Source organism: Castanea sativa, chromosome 11 (genome assembly GCF_040712315.1).
Source record: "Castanea sativa cultivar Marrone di Chiusa Pesio chromosome 11, ASM4071231v1".
Lineage (NCBI taxonomy): Eukaryota > Viridiplantae > Streptophyta > Magnoliopsida > Fagales > Fagaceae > Castanea > Castanea sativa.
This window is the reverse complement of record NC_134023.1, coordinates 64,786,719-64,805,363: the sequence shown is the minus strand read 5'-3', so window position 1 is coordinate 64,805,363 and position 18,645 is coordinate 64,786,719. Positions and strand designations below refer to the sequence as shown.

At 32.6% G+C, this 18,645-nt stretch overlaps 1 protein-coding gene across 3 annotated transcripts; it reads right to left on the bottom strand.

Moving 5' to 3' along the window:
- Positions 1-347: 347 nt before the first annotated feature.
- On the bottom strand, positions 348-9,743 carry LOC142617153 (F-box protein At2g26160-like). Of its 3 annotated transcripts, none has more exons than XM_075789869.1 (5): positions 9,725-9,743; positions 7,868-9,259; positions 7,335-7,494; positions 3,063-3,251; positions 348-1,580 (listed from the first exon to the last, which is right to left on the bottom strand). In XM_075789869.1, exon 2 carries the CDS (start codon positions 9,248-9,250, stop codon positions 7,886-7,888), a length of 1,365 nt encoding a protein of 454 aa, XP_075645984.1. In that variant the 5' UTR covers positions 9,251-9,259; positions 9,725-9,743; the 3' UTR covers positions 348-1,580; positions 3,063-3,251; positions 7,335-7,494; positions 7,868-7,885. The 3 variants fall into 3 exon arrangements, with proteins under 3 accessions (XP_075645984.1, XP_075645987.1, XP_075645985.1); XM_075789872.1 differs by lacking the exon at positions 9,725-9,743 and adding an exon at positions 3,582-3,818 and having other exon boundaries at positions 7,868-9,292; XM_075789870.1 differs by lacking the exon at positions 9,725-9,743 and having other exon boundaries at positions 3,063-3,818; positions 7,868-9,292.
- Positions 9,744-18,645: the final 8,902 nt, after the last annotated feature.

The window sequence follows — 18,645 nt, the reverse complement described above, 5'->3', positions numbered from 1 at the left end:
GGTGTTTTAAATAGAGACAACCAGGTTCAAATTTTGCCCATGTTTACAATTATCCAAAAAAAAAAAAAAAAAAGATTTTTGTGATGTAGAATAATAATAATAGACCAGGGCTAGCTCTCCTTAACCTCCTTGTGATATTCATATAAAAAAAAAAAAAAAAAAAAAAAAAAAAAAAAAAAAACCTCCTTGTGGTAATAAACAAAGCATGCTCCCACTTGCTACTAATCTGGTAAGATAAGGAAGGAAGCAAAACTCATGGAATGGTTAATTGTAATCATACATCAGATGTATGTGAAAAGAAACAGGTTAACAAATATGGGTGTTATAAAATAAGGATTTTTGGAGTATGTAAATTTCTTTCTGCTTCAAACTCATAATAATCAATTTTGATAACAAAAATGCTCTTACACTGACCTTGAATCTTCAGTACACCAATTCTTCTAATCCTAAATCAAATAAACATGCAGGTCTCGTAAGGAGGGGTAAAAATGCAAGTCATATGTTGAGAAACACGTGCACAAATAAGCATGTAATGCAGAGTTAATAACGTCTTTTACACATGGTGAAACCCAAATTCATGTAAGGCACCATTAAAAAAAAAATACAATTATATATCCTAATCCCCAAAACCAATAATACCAATTCCTCTTCTTAAACATATGCAAATCTAAATGAGATCTCTTTGACGAATTAATACTTATAGTGCCTGCCCTTTGTGCGAATCAGAGACGGAATCCATACCCCACGCTATCTTTAAATGTAAGTTTGCTAAGGGAGAGATGGAAGGAATGTCCAGTTGCAATCAGTGACTGTAGCCATGACTTCTCGGATGTCTCACTACACATCCTAGCTGGAGGGACAACCAAGTATCTGGAAATTATGGTAGTGACAGCATGGTCAGTTTGGTATAGCCGAAATCAAAGGGTGCATGAAGCCGAGGGCCAAACTCCATCCCAGAATTGGAACTTAGCATCAAACCTGCTTCAAGACTATAGAGAGGCCTCCAACTATTTCCTCCATGAACCATCCGCTTGTGAAATAAGCTGGAAACGACCCCCTGAAGGGGTTTACAAGATAAATACCGATGGAGCAACATCAGATGATGGAAGGAAATCAAGCATAGGTGTGATCATAAGAGATTCTAAAGGTGAAACAGTGGCTGGGCTTTGTAAGTTACTCCCAAGCAACTATACTGTAATGGAGACAGAAATCATGGCTGTCGAAGTTGAGATTTTGCTAGCAGAGCTTCAACAAGTCATCACTGAGATAGATTCCCTCCCTGTGGTTCAGAGTATTGTGGCAAAAGAAAACAGTGAAGAAATTGGCCATCTTGCCCAAGGAATTTTGAACCTTGCAGGTTGTTTCATTGTTTCAGCAGCTGGAAGATTAGACACTTGAAAAGGGACTACAACAGGGTCGCACATGAACTTGCTCGCTTTGCGAGATATAATGAGATCAGCCAGGATTGGAAAGGTTTCTCCCCTCCAATGGTGAAGCATCTCATCCACCTGGACTGCCTCTAATATTGTAGTCTCTTCATGTACCTTGTTGTTCTCCAATTTCAGTAACATTCAGCTTTCCTATAAAAAAATAAATAATGAGATCTCTTTGAAAACCAAAACAGTTTCACTCACCATGTTCTCGTTAATGCATGCATGATCTGCATTAAATTATACAACTTAAATGTAACAGCATAACAGTAGTATAATTACTTCCATAGTTGGCTAAGAAACATACGTTCGTTGGCCCAAAATACATGTGATATGAAGCAAACTTCTTGAAATGAACAGGTCAACTATGTTAATCCATCTATGATAACATGGCACACTAAATGCATGTTTGATCATATTTTGAACTAATTCATATTGATAGAGAGGTAGTGTACATAAGATGACTTTAGAGTTCATACTGGTCTAACTCTTTTTTTGTTTTAAAACGATTAGATTAATGGATGGCTTTTTGGCTTACTGAAGGACACCTGATATGGTACTATTAAATCACGTATTCATTCAAAAAAAAATTATATTCATATTAGGGCAGTGTTTTTAATAAGTTGATTACCTTAGCATAAATGGAAGTCGAAGTCCAAAAGAACTTATTCCACAGTTATTGTTTTCTTTCTGAGATTAGGTTAAGCACAAACAAAAAAAATGAGACAGGGATTCACTGTTATCAGTGAATCCTGTTCTCTCTCTCCTCAGCTAAGGTTTTTGAGAGCATATACCAAAGCTGGAAACCAAAAACAAAAACCTTTAAACGAGAGAGATCCTTCCAAGACTAGTTGCAGGACTAAAAACAATGTGTCCAATATCTGTTATACACTATTTAAAAAGTTATTTAAGATTACCATGAGTATGTGGAGCTATTCAACTTCACTACATTGACTAAACTGTATCATGTAGATCTATTTCAGATGTATCTAAAACAGTGAAGATCCTCAAAGGACCTTCTTTTTTTTTTTTTTTTTGGTTGCACCCCTTTCTTTTCTTAAAAAAAAAAACTATTTCTTATCTTTAACATGCCATAATTGTGCAATATAAATGAAGGAATCCTATTTAAGTGGCTAAATTATAATTTTTATCAATGTGCATATTCCTTCATGTGATAGAATACTAAATGATCCATAATGCCCTTAAATCAACACTCCAAAGAAACATTAAAATAAAATTTTCTTCTAGTGTAGAAGAAAGGGTAGAAACTAAGTTAAAATAATTAAATTAAAAAAGGTCTTATTTTTAGTACAGTATGTTGAAAGAAAGACTACAAAGACCTCCAGAATTTGAACATGAATATATTCATGAGAAAGCAAGGCAAATACAAAAACAATTTGGACATAGGAAAAATGATGGCAAAAAACCATGTGCTGTGTAATGCTATATCAGAAAAAAGTAATACATTAAAAATAAAGTAAAAAGAGAATATTCTCTCAAGCTTATTGTAAAATAATCATTAACTTAGATTTCTATTAAGCAGTATCTTAATGTCAACGGCATATAATATTACCATACAAAATAATCACAAAAGAAGAGAATAAGGATTCAGGGAGCAGAACATATACATACCAATTCCTCACAAGCAACTGGATCAGAAAACCAAGTCTTATCCACAACACATCAAGGATAACATATTTTCCATTGCACATGATTGCAGAGATTGCAGTTATTACAATCAGTCTCTTGATAGAGAGAAATTTTGACATGATCTAAAAGTGTTTTAAGTGTTCCCTTGACTGCTGGATCAATCAAATTTGCCTGAAACATGGGAAAAAGTGAAATGAAATTTAGCAATAAAATCTTTTCTTTGCATTTTTTTAGAACTACTTTGGATTAAGGTTTGGCAATCCTCTTCTACAAAATCAAGTTTAGTTTCTCAATTTGGGTATTCACTTTCTATACCAAACTCTATCGCTTCAATATAATCAACATAAGTACCTTTCAATTTTTTGTCAGGCACATCCACAAAGGTAGAATTACAGATTTCCAAATTAAGTAATCATGCATGAGTTCTTCTAAGTTGTTGTAAATTGACAAATGCAACAAGGAGTACCAACCAAACAAAAATAATTAAGAGACTAAATTCACCATATTTGCAGAAAAATTGGAGCAATATATAGATTGGATGACTTTGCCTAAAGGTGACAAAAATGTAATAGGATGAATCTGTGGGTCACTGACTGCAAGAGAAACAGCGCATGCTGTATAAAATATGCCTACACATCCATAAACTACAAAAGATTCTTCATCCAATAAATTTGCTTTAAATAACCAAAGTCTCTCCTTAGCTCCAATAAGAGCAAGTGGTCTGTTTCTTTGGATCATCTATGGCATATACAAACAGAACTGGTTAATAATGAAAGTCCAACAAGGACACTCTCAAGTAATCTACTTATACACATTTTGTCTTTTCTTCAATACTTACAATGGTGAATCAAGATGAAGCATGTCCTTAAATGAGGCTTTTTTCCTTTTCATATATGAACTTAAGATAAAGTGATTTCTTAGTAAACACTAAACAAATTCTAACGTACGTGGAAAGGGGAAAAAATACTTCAGTGATTCGCTTATTTGGAAAAGTGATAATGTTACTAGCCACTAATCAACTGTTGTTTTTTCACAATAAAATTATTTGGTGCTGTATGTATAATATTGAAAGCCTTTCTCATGCATTTGATATGTCATATGTGGAATATCCACTCTCAAAGTCCTAGAATCACAAATATAACATTAAGACCAATACATATGAGTGCAGCCTCTACAATTCACATATGGAAAGCTATAATGACAACAAGAAAAAGTTATTGTCTCGCCTGTTATCTTCAGCCCATTCTAATCAATGTAATGACAAGTTTGTAGAAACTAAAGAACTGATAAATAAAATACCAAAGTGTTGCAAGGTCTAAAGCCATTTCAAGAGATCTACTAGTGTCACTTGGCCATCCAAAATTGAGGCCTTTTTATTAGAGAAACCAGTAAACCGCAGCCGAAAGAAGAGTATCACAGTTGACGGAATCAAGCCTTCAATGCACAAGCAATGTACATGAAATTGAACCTGAATTGCAACCTCATATGGATATAAATTCTGATGCCCAATATGGGCTGACTTTGGTTTAGGACACCACTAAAAAAAGGCATCTGAATTCTGAAGGTTTATTTATTTATTTATTTATTTTTACATTTTCTAATTTTTCAGAAACATACATCTCACAGATAGAATTCGGCCTGTGGAGCATGAATTATTGCCTTTTTGCTGTGTATTGCACATCAATTAAAGCAAAATACTCCAAAAGTCAGCTCCTATGCTTAGGCATTTTGCCATTTTCAATACCATTGAACTAAGTTTGCATTGCTTTCAAATAAATCATTCTAACCAACATGGGCGATCAATTATCATCAATGTCTCTAATTGATATAAAGAAAAAAAAAACATAGATTATGAATTAGGACTTCAATCAAAGAAAGGCAGCATCATGACGAACTACAAAAGAACGGACTACGGAGTAATGCTCTATACTTCAACAAACCAAAGTTAGGTTGACATGCTCCATTTCATCTTATCAATGTGAAATTTATGGGTGGTATCATATCATGAAAACACATAAACTTCAATTATTCAATAGATGGATTAACAGAAACTAAGGCAGGTTTTTTTACACACGTTCACTAGCATTTTTAATTTAAACAAACATATGCATTGTGTAGATGTCAATTAACAGGACCAGTGTGGGATAGAAAAGTAAGAAAGGGCTTGGACAATGGTGCTTAATTGTCCCATCGTCCATGCTAAATACAATCACGTTGTACCCTCCACCATTTAAGGAAGCTTAATTAAATTTGAATTACTCGCCTGTCAAATTGATACGGTTAGCTTTACATCCATTGAAGCTTTACAAAGACAAAAAAACTAATGAATTGTCACCTACAAACAATGCTTGATCACTCAAGCTGTCAACCTTCACCCACTTGTATTTAAATTTGCTTCCCTCTAGAGTACACCGTTCTAATTTTAGAACTGTGAACCTAAATGTCACATAGGAGTTATCCTTGATGCCTTCTTTATCAAATTCATCTTTAGTTTCCTCATCCTCAAAATCATCTTCAATGTCTTCGTCATTGGATTCATTTTCTTCATGGTCAGAGTCCTTTACAAAGCTATCTCTTATTGAATAACAATGACCTCCTTGTATTTGAGAAAAAAACCAAAAAATCTCCTGGTCTACAGCATTAAATTTTCCCTTATAGAACAAAATGTCATCGTTACATTGAGGACAAATTTTAATATCAATTCAACTTTATATCTTTTCCTGGTCTAGGTGGAAGACTGTCATCAACTCCTTGACAGAACAACCATCCAAACAAAGATATCACAGACAACTTCAAGCTCAAGTTTGTAACTGTATTCATGAAAAAAGGTAGGTTGAGGTGAAAGACTTCTTAGGCGTTTAGATAACCGACGAAAGAGATTAATCTGTAATCAATTTGTATACCGATCAACCGTCCAAAAGATGTTCCAAAGCATTTACTTCCAACAACCTAAGGCAAGTTGAAAACATAAAATTTAGTATCTAATAAGTTGCGAAAGCAACGTGTCTGACTTTCTCTATTATTGGCTCTATTGCTTTGTTCATCTTCTTCTCCAAGCATAAGGTTTGCCAATGAATAAACACTTGATACTCATGACTTACAGACAGCTCCAACAATGACTATCTTTTTTTGATGATGATATATCATCAAGGAAAGATTTTTGACACATTATTTCAGAGGGGACATCGTGTGGAAGATCAGCCCACGTAGACATCTTAATAAGTTTTTTATGCTGTACAAGGCTGAAAAATAATTATATACAAACAAAATTTGGGTTTCAATAAAAGTGTAAAATAATAGATTTAGAAATTGAGGCAGGTCCTTAACTAAATCATAACTTCTTAGCTCCACAACTACATAAGCACATCCTAAGAAAAACAATTTTGCACACATTCACCAGCTTATTTGATAGAGTCACTGGCCATGTCAAACCCTCCAATCAAAACGGTATAAAATGCCTTGTGTAAAATAGATACAACTAGATATAATCCAATTGATGCTCTATGCAGTCAATGAAAATGATGAACAGTCACCCGCAAACAATGCTTGATCACCCAAACTATCAACCTTCAACCATTTGTATTTAAATTCACTTCCCTCTTGAGTACGTCATTCTAATTTTAGAACTGTGAACCTAAATGTCACATGGGGTTATCATTAACATTGACTCCATTTTTATCATATTGATCTTTAGTCTCCTCACACTCAACATCATCTTCAGAGTCCTCATCCTCAAAATTATCTTTAGAGACATCATCCTCAAAATCAACTTCATTGTCTCCATCATTGGATTCATTTTCCTTGCGGTTGGAGTACTCTTCATAATACTTATTTATCCTAGAATAAAAATGACCTCCCCTTCCCCTCTTCTTGTGGCCAAAATTGACTATTTAAAATATATATATATATATATATATATATATATATATATATATATATTACAATATCACACTATATAGTAAACTAAAAAGAATACTATTCATATATGCTTTTCACAAAAAAGAATATATGTTCTTGATAAATTAAAACAAATAAGAACAGGAGTATAGTAACGTTCAAAGTATAGATGAAAACAATAAAAAGATCAATAAAGTTTGCATCAAAGCTAATATTGTTCCAGGGACACAAAATATCAGAGCAATTTTTTGTGTATGTATGTATCCACTAACCAGAACCACCAATGGTTGGTTAATTTATAAGAAATTAATTAAGCTAAGGGAAAGAATAGAATTTTGCTCGTGACAGAAACTTAACCACATATAAGAGGACTTTGTTGAAGGCAGAACTCGGGTTGTTGAAGAGGAAGAGAGGGGCTGCATTTCTTATGTTCTCAATTTGGGATGCTCAAGGACTCTATCCATATATTGGCCCTGCAATATAGCATCCAGTAGTCTTGCATATCCGTATTCTGGCACTGCAATATACCATCTAGTTGTAAGGAATCATAATTTTGTTAAGATTTATACTAAGCCCAGCAGAAGTCATCCCAATAAAAACAATTTTTTACTTAAATAATTAAAATGATAATTAATGCCTTTTGCACCAATAGGCAAAATTCAAATTGACTTGCCCTATCATCCTTCATTTCATTGCAATGAAAATAATTCACTAAAAACATAAAAATGAAGAGAACCTGTAGATTGTAGCAATTAACATGTAGAGTGCATTTTATTGAATAGATAAAATAAAATATTGAGAAACTAAGGCGGGTCCTTTATTGTAGCATAACTTCAAAGCTTCAAACTACATACACTCATCTCAAAACAAACAATTTTGCACACACTTACTAACTTATTTGATACACTTCACATGTACCAGAGTGGGGAACATAAGAAGGAAAGGGATTGGCCTGAGTAATGTGGCATAATTATGGCATCTTCCATTCTGTACACGCCCATGTCGAACCCTCCACCATTACGGGTACAAGTAAAATGCATTAAATCGTCATCAGTAAAATAGATACAATTAGGTTTGATTCCATTGAGGCTCGATGCAGTCAATGACAATGATGAACTGTTACCCACAAACAATGCTTGATCACCCAAGCTATCAACCTTCACCCATTTGTATTTAAATATACTTCCCTCTTGAGTACATCTTGTTAATTTATGAACTGTGAACCCAATTGTGACATAAGGGTTATCATTTTTAGCAAATCCTTCTTCATCAGATTCATCTTTAGAGTCCTCATCCTCAACAGCATTCTCAGAGTCCTCATCCTCAACAACATTCTCAGGGTCCTCATTCTCAAAATCATCTTCAGAGTCTTCATCACTGGATTCACTTCCATTGTCAGTGTCTGAGTCGGAGTCCTCTTCATAAGAATAGTCATTTAACCTAGAATAAAATTTACCTCCCCGGAAGCGTGTAACAAACAAAAGGTCTCCCGATGATTCAACAATATACTTTTGGATATGAATTTGGATTTTCAAATTGATTTCTTCTGGAGGAGGCGCAACAGCTTTAGGCTTGAGCTTTTTGTTATCATCAATGCGACAAACAACAAGTGTACCATCAAAATGTACAGCATAAAACTTACCCTTGTAGAATGCAATGTCAGCATAGCGTTTTTGAGTATGTGTTATATCCACCCAAGCTTTATATCCTGGTCTAGTGAAGGCCAATTGCTGATATTCACCATAGATTACCATGACTACCCAATCACAATCGCATTCACGAGTTGCTGGGTTCCAAGGACTCCTTGACAAAACAACCTTTTTAAGAAACATTCTACGAAGACGTTCAGGCGTGACTTTGAATTCATACTGACAGCAAAAGGTAGCTATGGGTGGAAGACATAATAGGTATTTAGAGAACGGATGCAACAGGTTGATCTGTAAATCGGTTCCTATAGTGAGCAACCATCCAAAAGATGCTCCAAAGCATCGTCTTCCAGCAACCTCAGGCAGCTTGAAATAGTGAACTTTAGCATTTCGTAAGTTGAAGAAGCCGCGCGTCCTACTTTCTTCATCATTGATTTTTTCACTTTGTTTGCTTTCCTCTGCAAGCATAAGCCAAGGACAACTAGGAGGTAATGGGAGTTTCTCCACTGATTTAAGAAGCAAGTGCCATGACTTGCATACAGCACTGGAGATGATGGTATCATCAGAGCATAGTCGACACATTATTTGGAAGAAGACATCACATGGAAGATCAGCCCACTTTGACATCTTGCTAATCTGGAATACAGAAAAACAATAATGAAAAGTTAACGATGGCTACAACTGAAAAAAGAAATACAGTAACATTCAAAGTAAAGATGAAAAATATTTTAAAAGATCAATAGAGTTTGCCTTGCATAGAAGGCTGATAATAATATTGTTCCAAAAAAACCAAATAATAGAGCTTCATTATCATTAATATTTTGTTTGTGCGTGTATGTATGTACAAACTAACCAAAATCAACCATATTTTGTTTCTATTTTGCTTATGACAGAAACGCCTGTGTGTAAGAAAAGGCTAAACTTGGGTTGTAACTTTGGAAGCAAAGCCAGGCTCTTAATTTTGTTTTTCATATAATTCTTATTTTCTCTCTTTTTCTATCTATGCCAAAGATTACTTTGGATGCAATCATATTACCAATACCATATACTTCACAGATGATCACTTGAATCCTACAATTAAAGAAATTTAGACATGCCCACTTTTGAATTTTTGTTTCGTTGAAGAGTGAGGAGTTTGATCTTTGAGTTCCAGATTTGCTGCAACTGTATTTGTATTTGCGAAGAGAGAGATAAGAGAGTAAATTAAGGGATGAGAGAGAGTTGGATGAGTGTATTTATATGAGGGCCTTGGCTCGACCTGTTTGCCAAGAAAGTTTTGGTGGTGTTTGGTTGCGAGTATAACCGGGAATACAAATCCTATTGTGATTTGGAAAGTGAAACTGGGAGGAATATGAAGCTTTGGGCCTATGGGATGGTAGTGTTCTATTTTGGGCTAAGTAATGATAAGAGCCCAAGTGCGACCAAATAAGTATCATCTCTCATTGGTTGTTGTTATTATCTTTATCATTAATGAAAAAGACAATTTTTAAGCTGCTTTGAAAATCTAATCTAGATTTTTGAGATATTTTTCAACTACAGAATCTCAAGTACATTCCATTATGAAACTCTAATAAAGTTTTATTAAGAATTGAAACTTTGTTTAAGGATATAATAATAATAATAATAATAATTATAAATTGTTCAGAGTTCTGGTCGAACTAGGATTCCTAATTTGGGTCGGATTATTCAACAAGGTCTGGACCTACATATTTATATAAGATGAACTCTCAAAAAGCCCAGTAGGTTTAGTTTCAAGTTGGGTAGATTGTACAGCGGCTACAGCCCAGTAATATATTCAAGGTCTCCAACCAATTGTTACAAAGGGCCACTTCGTATGCCATGACCCACACCCATGGTGCACTTCTTTTAATAATATGTATTATTTTTTTTAAATTTGGGTTTAATTTATTACTTTTTAAATACAATTTTTTTTCATTATTTTAGTATAAGATCCTACTGTTTTTATTTTACATATTCACTTTACAAAATACCCTACATCAAATTATATCTTTATATACTACATTTCATTAATATCAATTTTTTATTGTTTCTTTTTTTTTTTTCATACATAATAACTATCATCTACTTTATTCATTTTATCCCTTAGGTATGTAAAATAATAATTAAAAACTAAATAGCAAAATGAATAGTGCTAGTATAAATTTACATTGTTATTGTAGCAACCATGTATTTTTATACAATTTTGCATGGTGTGGGTGAATTTTGAGCTTGGTTAGCTAAGTGTGATCCTTTTTCTATTATATAAGTACTGATATGAGTGCTCTAATAGAGCTTTCCAACATAAGGGCCCTTTGATATATCATGGTGGACTTCTTTTAATGTATTATTTTAAAATTTTAAGGTTTAATAGGTTACTTTTTTAAATTACAAGCAAGGGGAACTTGAGTCTTTCATGGAGAATAGCCTGAGTTGGAATTCTTTTTAAGCTCCCAATGGAACTCCTGTTAGAGAATCGAGTTCTTCACATTCAAAATCAACTCTTAAAAATTTGAGTTCCAAATGAGGCTACATAACTAGTATGTCCCATGTAACGAATAAATTTGGAAAACATAATAATGGAAAAAAAAAAAAAAAGGTAGTCCCAAAGCTTGGGTTGTAACTTGTAAGGCGTTCTTCTTGTTCTATGTCAGGAATAATTTTGTATGAAGAGCCTGGCTCTAAAATTTGTTTTTTGAAATAATTCTTTATTTTCTTTCTTTTTCTATCTATGCCAAATAGAGGTAAAGTCCCCCCACCTCCTAAAGTTTCCATGCATATGAAGTCTAAGAGCATTCAAAGTAGAGGTGTTAAAATAGCTTATTGGTTCACAGTCAATAACATCTTCGCCATCCAGAGTAATGACAAGTCAAAGAACACCATGCATTGACGGGTGGTGGGGGCCCATATTGACTATCATGAGATCCTTTCTTGTAACTGGTATATTCATAAGTTTTTTCTCGATTCATTTTTCTATGAATTGCGTAAAACGAAAAACAGTTTATCAAAATTCAAGATCTAATAAAGTAAATAGTTCAAAATGAATCTTGAAATTAACGAGGTTTTGATTCTCGAATACCCAACTGATTTATTAAGTATTTATAAAGTAATAGCTAAAAAGCTATTTTAACACCTCAAATGCCAAAAAACATTATTTATCAGTGATGCCAAGCTAACAATTTTTAGCAACTTGCTACATTTTTTAATCTCGTGTCTCTCTTCTAAGAAATAATTTAGAAGAAATAGAGTCTTGTATGTAAACCACCAAATTATGCCCAACACAAAAAATTTCAGTCATTGTTTCGGTATTTACCGAAATAGAGTCCAAGAGAATGCTATTTTTGTTTAACCACAACCATCTTTATATAAGAAAATGAAAGGGTGATATCCCACCATTTTGTTCAACTAATTTACAAAACTGCAAGGAATCATCTATAATGACTTTTCGGTTTTCAGCATCATTAAAGCTTCTAATATACATTATCTGTCCAAATATAAGAAATATATCATTTGCCCCTAATACCAAGTACTCTCCCTGGAACTCTCACTGCGAATTTATTAAAAACTTACTAAATACATACTAAGAAAATGTCCCACACAAGGGACATTTTTACCACAGTGAACCTCCAATCCAAGTGACGCAAATTCGTCAACAAATAATTAAGCATTGCCCTTGTAGTAATCAACCGCGGTATTTAAGGCCTGAAAGAAAATTTCAAAACAATATTGTGTGAGACTTCATTCATAGATCAACTTGATTGCAATCATGTTCCAATTTGGAGTAGTAATAGATTCCTAAATATTATCATTTAGTCAAGAGAAGCGGCATCAGTGACCAAATTTGGTAGTAATTTTTTCCACATATTCAAAGAATTTCATACCCTAAGTTGCAACTTAGTTATAATTGAAACTAAATCATAGTTGAGAATTATAATTGAAAAAAAAAAAGTTCTAGTTTGCATTGGCTTAAGAAACCAAATTTTTTTATTATTATTTAACTTATGTTTGCTACTATTTACCTTATTTTTGCTACTATACATAGAATTGCATTTTTTATACTATTCATGAGTCACACTATATTATTTTAGCTATTTTTTAGCTTTATTTACAATACTTTTAATAAAAAAAAAATCAATTTCAGATAAATAAATTGTTCCCAAACAGATTCTAAGAATTAGTAGTTTCAATTATTGATAACTCTCACTTTCATATACTATTGGGTCTATTGGAAGAGTTATCTTCAAATCTGAAAACTAATGAGTGTCCTTGCTTTAAAGAGCAACACTCAGCAAATTCTTTCCACCCTTTTTGTAATCAAACCTCACCATTGTGGTATGTCAATTCTACCTTCCATTTTGCACCATTTGGAAGCTTAAGAAATGTCGGGCTTGACAAATTCTCCATTTTTCCTTATAAACGTTTTTGGAATCATCTACAAATTAAGAATCTCTGGTCAATTTTACATGCAAATGAAATGCAAGCTTTCTAAAATAAACACACAAAGTCAATCAAGTCTATGCTTCTTAAGTAGCATCAATTTTTTCGAATAAAAATGTGAGAGAAAGAGAGAGAGAGAGATGTAAGTATTCTTACAAGCTTGTGATCACAAAGAGTCTCGTCTAGAATATTCTTGAAAAAATATGAGTACTTTCCTGCAAAATCAGATGAGGCATTATTATGGTCTCTCTGAGTTTGATAATAAGTCATATTAGTTGAACTTGAAGCGTTGTGTACGTTTGGCTTTTTGAGAGTAAAATACTAAAATGAATCATTGAAAAATAATTATATCCAAAGAAAACGTTAAAAAGTTACTATCAAATATGATACAAAAGCAAAAAGATCTACAAACTAATATGATAATTAATTTATTGATGTCATGTCAAAATTTAACAAATCAATTCAAACAAATATTCATTTTTATTTTGAGGAACTTACAATGCCTTTTGTGGTTGAACATATGACAATTTACTCTGTAAATTTCAATTACTATATTTAAGCCTTTTACATACGTATAGAGGCCAAATTTATCAATTCATATATACTTTGTGTACTAAATGAATAAATTATATTTAATAAACTGTAATATTCCATTTTATTTCTTGTGGCATAGTGGCCTAAAAGTAAAACTTGTAAAAAAAAATATAAATAGAAATGATAGTATTAAGAATATAACTAATTGCTTCTAATCCAACCTAATTATTATGGGTAAATTCCAACCCACCCAATTACCAAAATGCCCCTAAAGTGAAAATGACCAAACTAATCTAAAATCTTCAAAAATGACCAAAATACCCAAGAACTTTAAAGTTACCAAAATAATCCTAAAAGCTATAAAATGACCAAAATACTCTCGAAACTCAAAAATAACTAAAATACCCCCCAAAAACCATAAAATTACCAAAATACCCTCAAACTGAAAATTCCTTCAAGAAATCACTAGGTTATGTTTGGTAACAATTTTTATTTTTTATTTTTAAAAACTTGTTTTTGGAAATATAAAGAAAAAATAATTTTCTTGTATTTTTGAAATAAAAAACATGTTTGGTTAGTTGAAATAAAAAAAAAAAGTTTTTTGAAGAAAAAAAATAAAAAATACTAAAATATGTTGTTACTAGAATTTGAACTCTAATGCTAGCTCATTAAATGAGACAGATTCATTAAATTAAATGCATGTTTTCATTGACTTTTGAAAATTAAAAACTAAAAGCAGTCTTTTGCATGTTTTCAATTTTCTTCACAAATTGAGTTTTAAAAACAGTTTTTATTTTCTATCCATTTTGAATTGCCAAACAAACTTTTTAGTCTCAAAAATAAAAATTTATTTTTAAAAATAAAAAATAAAGAGAAAAAACAATTACTAAACATATCCGAATATTTTCTTCAAATCCACTCCTTCACACATCAATCTCTAATCTCTAACTTCTTTTCAACTGACACCCCCCCCCCCCCCCCCCCCCCCCCCCCCAAAAAAAAAAAGGCTTTTTTACATTACTTGGTGTGCTTTTGCCTGACATCATCTTCTCCACCACATTGCCATTAAACTCAATTGCACGGGACAGGATGACAAGCTCATTGTGACGAACCCTTTGCCATGGCCATGGCACAAACACACACGAAGCAGGAGCAGGAAAGAAAGAGGGAGATTGAGAGATGATCAAATCTGGGTCTTGACAGTGGCTATGGATTGTGACGGAGATTTAGGTGCGACAGAAGTATAGGGTAGAGACAAAGAGAGGGAGAGGAAGAGAGAAACGTACAGGTGGGATAGAGATGGGTCTTAATCATTTTGTGCTTGATTTTCTTTGATTTTAATAATTTGATATTATTCCTTTGTTTATGTTTATGATATTGGAGCTTCAAAGGTTAGATGTAACCTATGAGCTTTATAGTTATTTTGTTTTGTGAATGTACTGAGTTTGATCTAATTTGTTTTGTTATAAATAAAAATTTTGGATTGAACTTGTAAAGAAATTTTTTATCAAATCTATATGTACTGAGTTTGTGTTCTTCCCATTTGAAATTAAATTTAATTATATATTTTCTGGGTTTATGTTCTTTGGGTTCATGTTCAATCTTTGGGTTTATGTTCTTTCTGGCAATACTTTTTTATATATTTTAAATTCCAATGTTTATTTTATTTAATTTGTTACTTCTGAAACTATAGTCTCTACTTTTTAAAGTCACTATCAAATCCAAAATAAAATACCCATTTAGTAAACTAATAAAGTATTGTTTTTTATTTTACCAACTCAATTTCCACATGGTTCTAAAAAAAAAAAAAACAGAAAACTCAATTTCCACATGCGCTTTTGGATTATGTGTTTAATATACTCAAATTTTCATAATATTTTTTGATAAGTACACGTGTAAGAAATTAAGAAAAAAAAAAGCATTCAAATATTTTTTTCATTAACCTATTATTTTTCCCCTTACTTTATAGTATTTATTTGTTTATCTTTGAGACCAAAAAAAAAAAAAAATGATGCAAAATAACGTGAGCTGTCAATCGAAACAAAAATTGGGTTTTTTTTTTTTTTTTTTTTTTTTTTTTTTTTTGGGATTGATTGGAATAATAGTTCTAAAATGAATTTTTTTTTTTTAATTTATGCTTGCGGCTCCAATGTCTACCACATCCAGTGTCTTCGGCTCCACCTCCACTGCATTCAATTTTGCCCATTATTCCATTTTCACAAACTTATTCATCATATGGCCCAAACGAAACATGCTAGTTATCTAGTTTCATTTGGAACTCGAGATTTTAAGAGTTGAGTTCATATGTGAAGAACTGGACTCTCCAATTGGAGTTCCGTTGGGAACTTCAAAAAAATCCTGGCTCAAGTTTTTCTTCATAGAAGACTCAAGTTTCCCCTTGAAACTCGTAGTTTTAAAAAAATATATATATATATATATATATATATATATATATATATATATATATATATATATAAAACCTTAAAAAGTAACCTTAATTTTTTTTTTCTTTCTATACATATCTCATGGATAAAGGAAGAAAATTGATGATAATTGCTGTGCATGGAGAAAAAGATATAATAAAAAAAAAATTTAAAATGATATTAATAAAATATAGTGTAAAATATATAATCTGATGTAAGGTGTTTTGTAAAATGAATATGCTCTTGAAATAATACTTTTCTTAAAAAAAAAATATAATATATAGAAGGATAAATTATTTTCATGAAAGTAAAATTTTGACTAATTTTTTTGACTAAACTAGTATGTAGGGAGTCTTGGAGTTTTCTTTACATAAAAATGGTACTTGTAAGAAATTTGATCTTCACCACCATATACATAGCCGGACGTGTTGGCTGCATATATAGGCTAAAGAATCCCACCTAAAAATTCAAGATTAATGGGAATGATAATTTGAAATAATTTTTTACTTTAGTCTAATCTAAATGTACATGTATGTGACATTTGATTCTTAAACCCTAACTCTTGCCTCTCACACCCCACCAACACTTATATTTGTAAGATGAATATTACACCAAGGGTATCCATTAATAATTGCATATGTATGAATTATACCTAGCAAAGTTAACGTTGAATTATAATTGAATAGTAAATTTCGTCAAATTTAATCTTTGAATCTTCTTCATGTTATATCATACACTTTTATTGGCCACTAACGTTTATAAAGTCTGGCAACTCATTAGGGAAAGTCATGCATGAATACTAATGCTATTAAAGATAAAGTAACTGATTTCTACAAGAAAGCCGAAATGTTTTTTTTTTCTTTTCTTTGAGAAACAAACACATGCAAGTGAGAGGGAAAGAGATTATAACATAAAGGCACATCATAACTCCACTCAAAACTTTAGAGTCTTCCATGGATAAAATATTGTAATTTTTGCACCTGGTTAGAATTTACCAATTTTAGTAAAAGAAAAACTGATTAATTCACTCAAATTAGCAATTAATCAATATTTAAAATGAAATAATGTCATTTTTATAAAAATATTTCAATATGTAACACAAATCATCTAACATGAAGCTAAACCACCCTCATCAACCTATTCACAATTAGAAATTTTTTTTGAAGAATTCACAATTAGAATTTTAATCTTTGAAACTTTGTCAGGTGAATTACACTTAGAGCAAATGTTTTATTTTTATTTTTTCAACTCAATGCATTAATTATTTTAATGTACTTAAATTGTGTCAAATGATATATCAAAAAAAAAAAAGAAAAAAAGAAAAAGAAAAAGAAAACTGCCCCTCTAGAAGCTCACTGTCTAGTCTGAAATACTTGGCATTGCCATCTAATCAATTGTATGGTAGATTACCAAATTGGTTGGGTCAGCTTGAAAATCTGGTTGATCTTGATCTAGCCTGTAACCTTCTTAATGGGTCTCTCTCAGATAGTTTAGGACAACTTTCTGAGTTGGTCAATTCCCATGTTTCTTCTAAAAAATTGACAGGAATTCTCACAGAATCACATTTTTCAAGGCTAACTAAGCTGAAATCTTTACACTTGAGTCCCTCCATTCCAACTCCAGGATCTTTATATGGGTAATTGTCATTTGGGTACTTCAATTCCAGCTTGGCTTAAATCACAGAAGAAGCTCAAGCATCTAGACTTCTCAAATGCATTTCAGGTTCCATCCCCAGCTGGTTTTGGGAAACTATTTCTAATATAGCACTGCTAAAAGTTTCTTTCAATCAACTACATGGCCAGCTACCAAGTCCATTAAATGTAGCTCCCAATGCATTCATTGATTTGAGTTCCAACCTCTTTGAAGGACTTATTCCTATTGTAGTTGGTGAGATTGAATTTCTAAATCTCCCACGGGACGGGCCTCATGGAATTGAAGAAATCAAATCCAGTTCAATGAAGCAGCTTGTCCACTGAACCAGGTCCTGCAAGTCTTAAAGGAACGAAAACTGGAATTTCAACTCCTCCACCTAGTCACACCAAAGCTGCAGCACAGGAAGCATACCAGGTGGAAGCCTCCAGACGTTGACAGTTTTAAGGTGCACTATGATGGTGCAACTTTTAATGAAGAAGGCAAAGCAGGTATTGGTGTTATCTGCAACTTGGAAGGAGCGGTGATGGCTTTCCTTTCACAGAAAGTACCCCTGCCAGCCACAGTCGCCCAAGTCGAAGCTCTGGCAGCGAGAAGAGCCGTTGAGTTCGCATTAGAGGTCGGCATCACTCAAGCCATCATTAAAGGAGACTCAGACATCATCTTCAAGGACCTCACTAGTCCAGGACTCTCTCTTGCTTTACATGGGCATCTGATTCATGATGTAAAATAGTTAGCAAATGCTTTTACAAACATTAGTTTCACACATGTTCTTTGCCCAGGGAATCCTGTAGCCCATGGTTTGGTTAGGTGGGCAATTACAACGCTCAATTTAACTGTTTGGATGGAAGATGTACCACCAGACATTCTTTAGTTTGTGCAGACTGATTTAACAGCCTTGATTAATTAAAGTTGAAGTCTTCTTTCTCAAAAAAAAAAAAAAAAAAAATAATGAGAGAAGGGGGGGGGGGGGGATGGGGA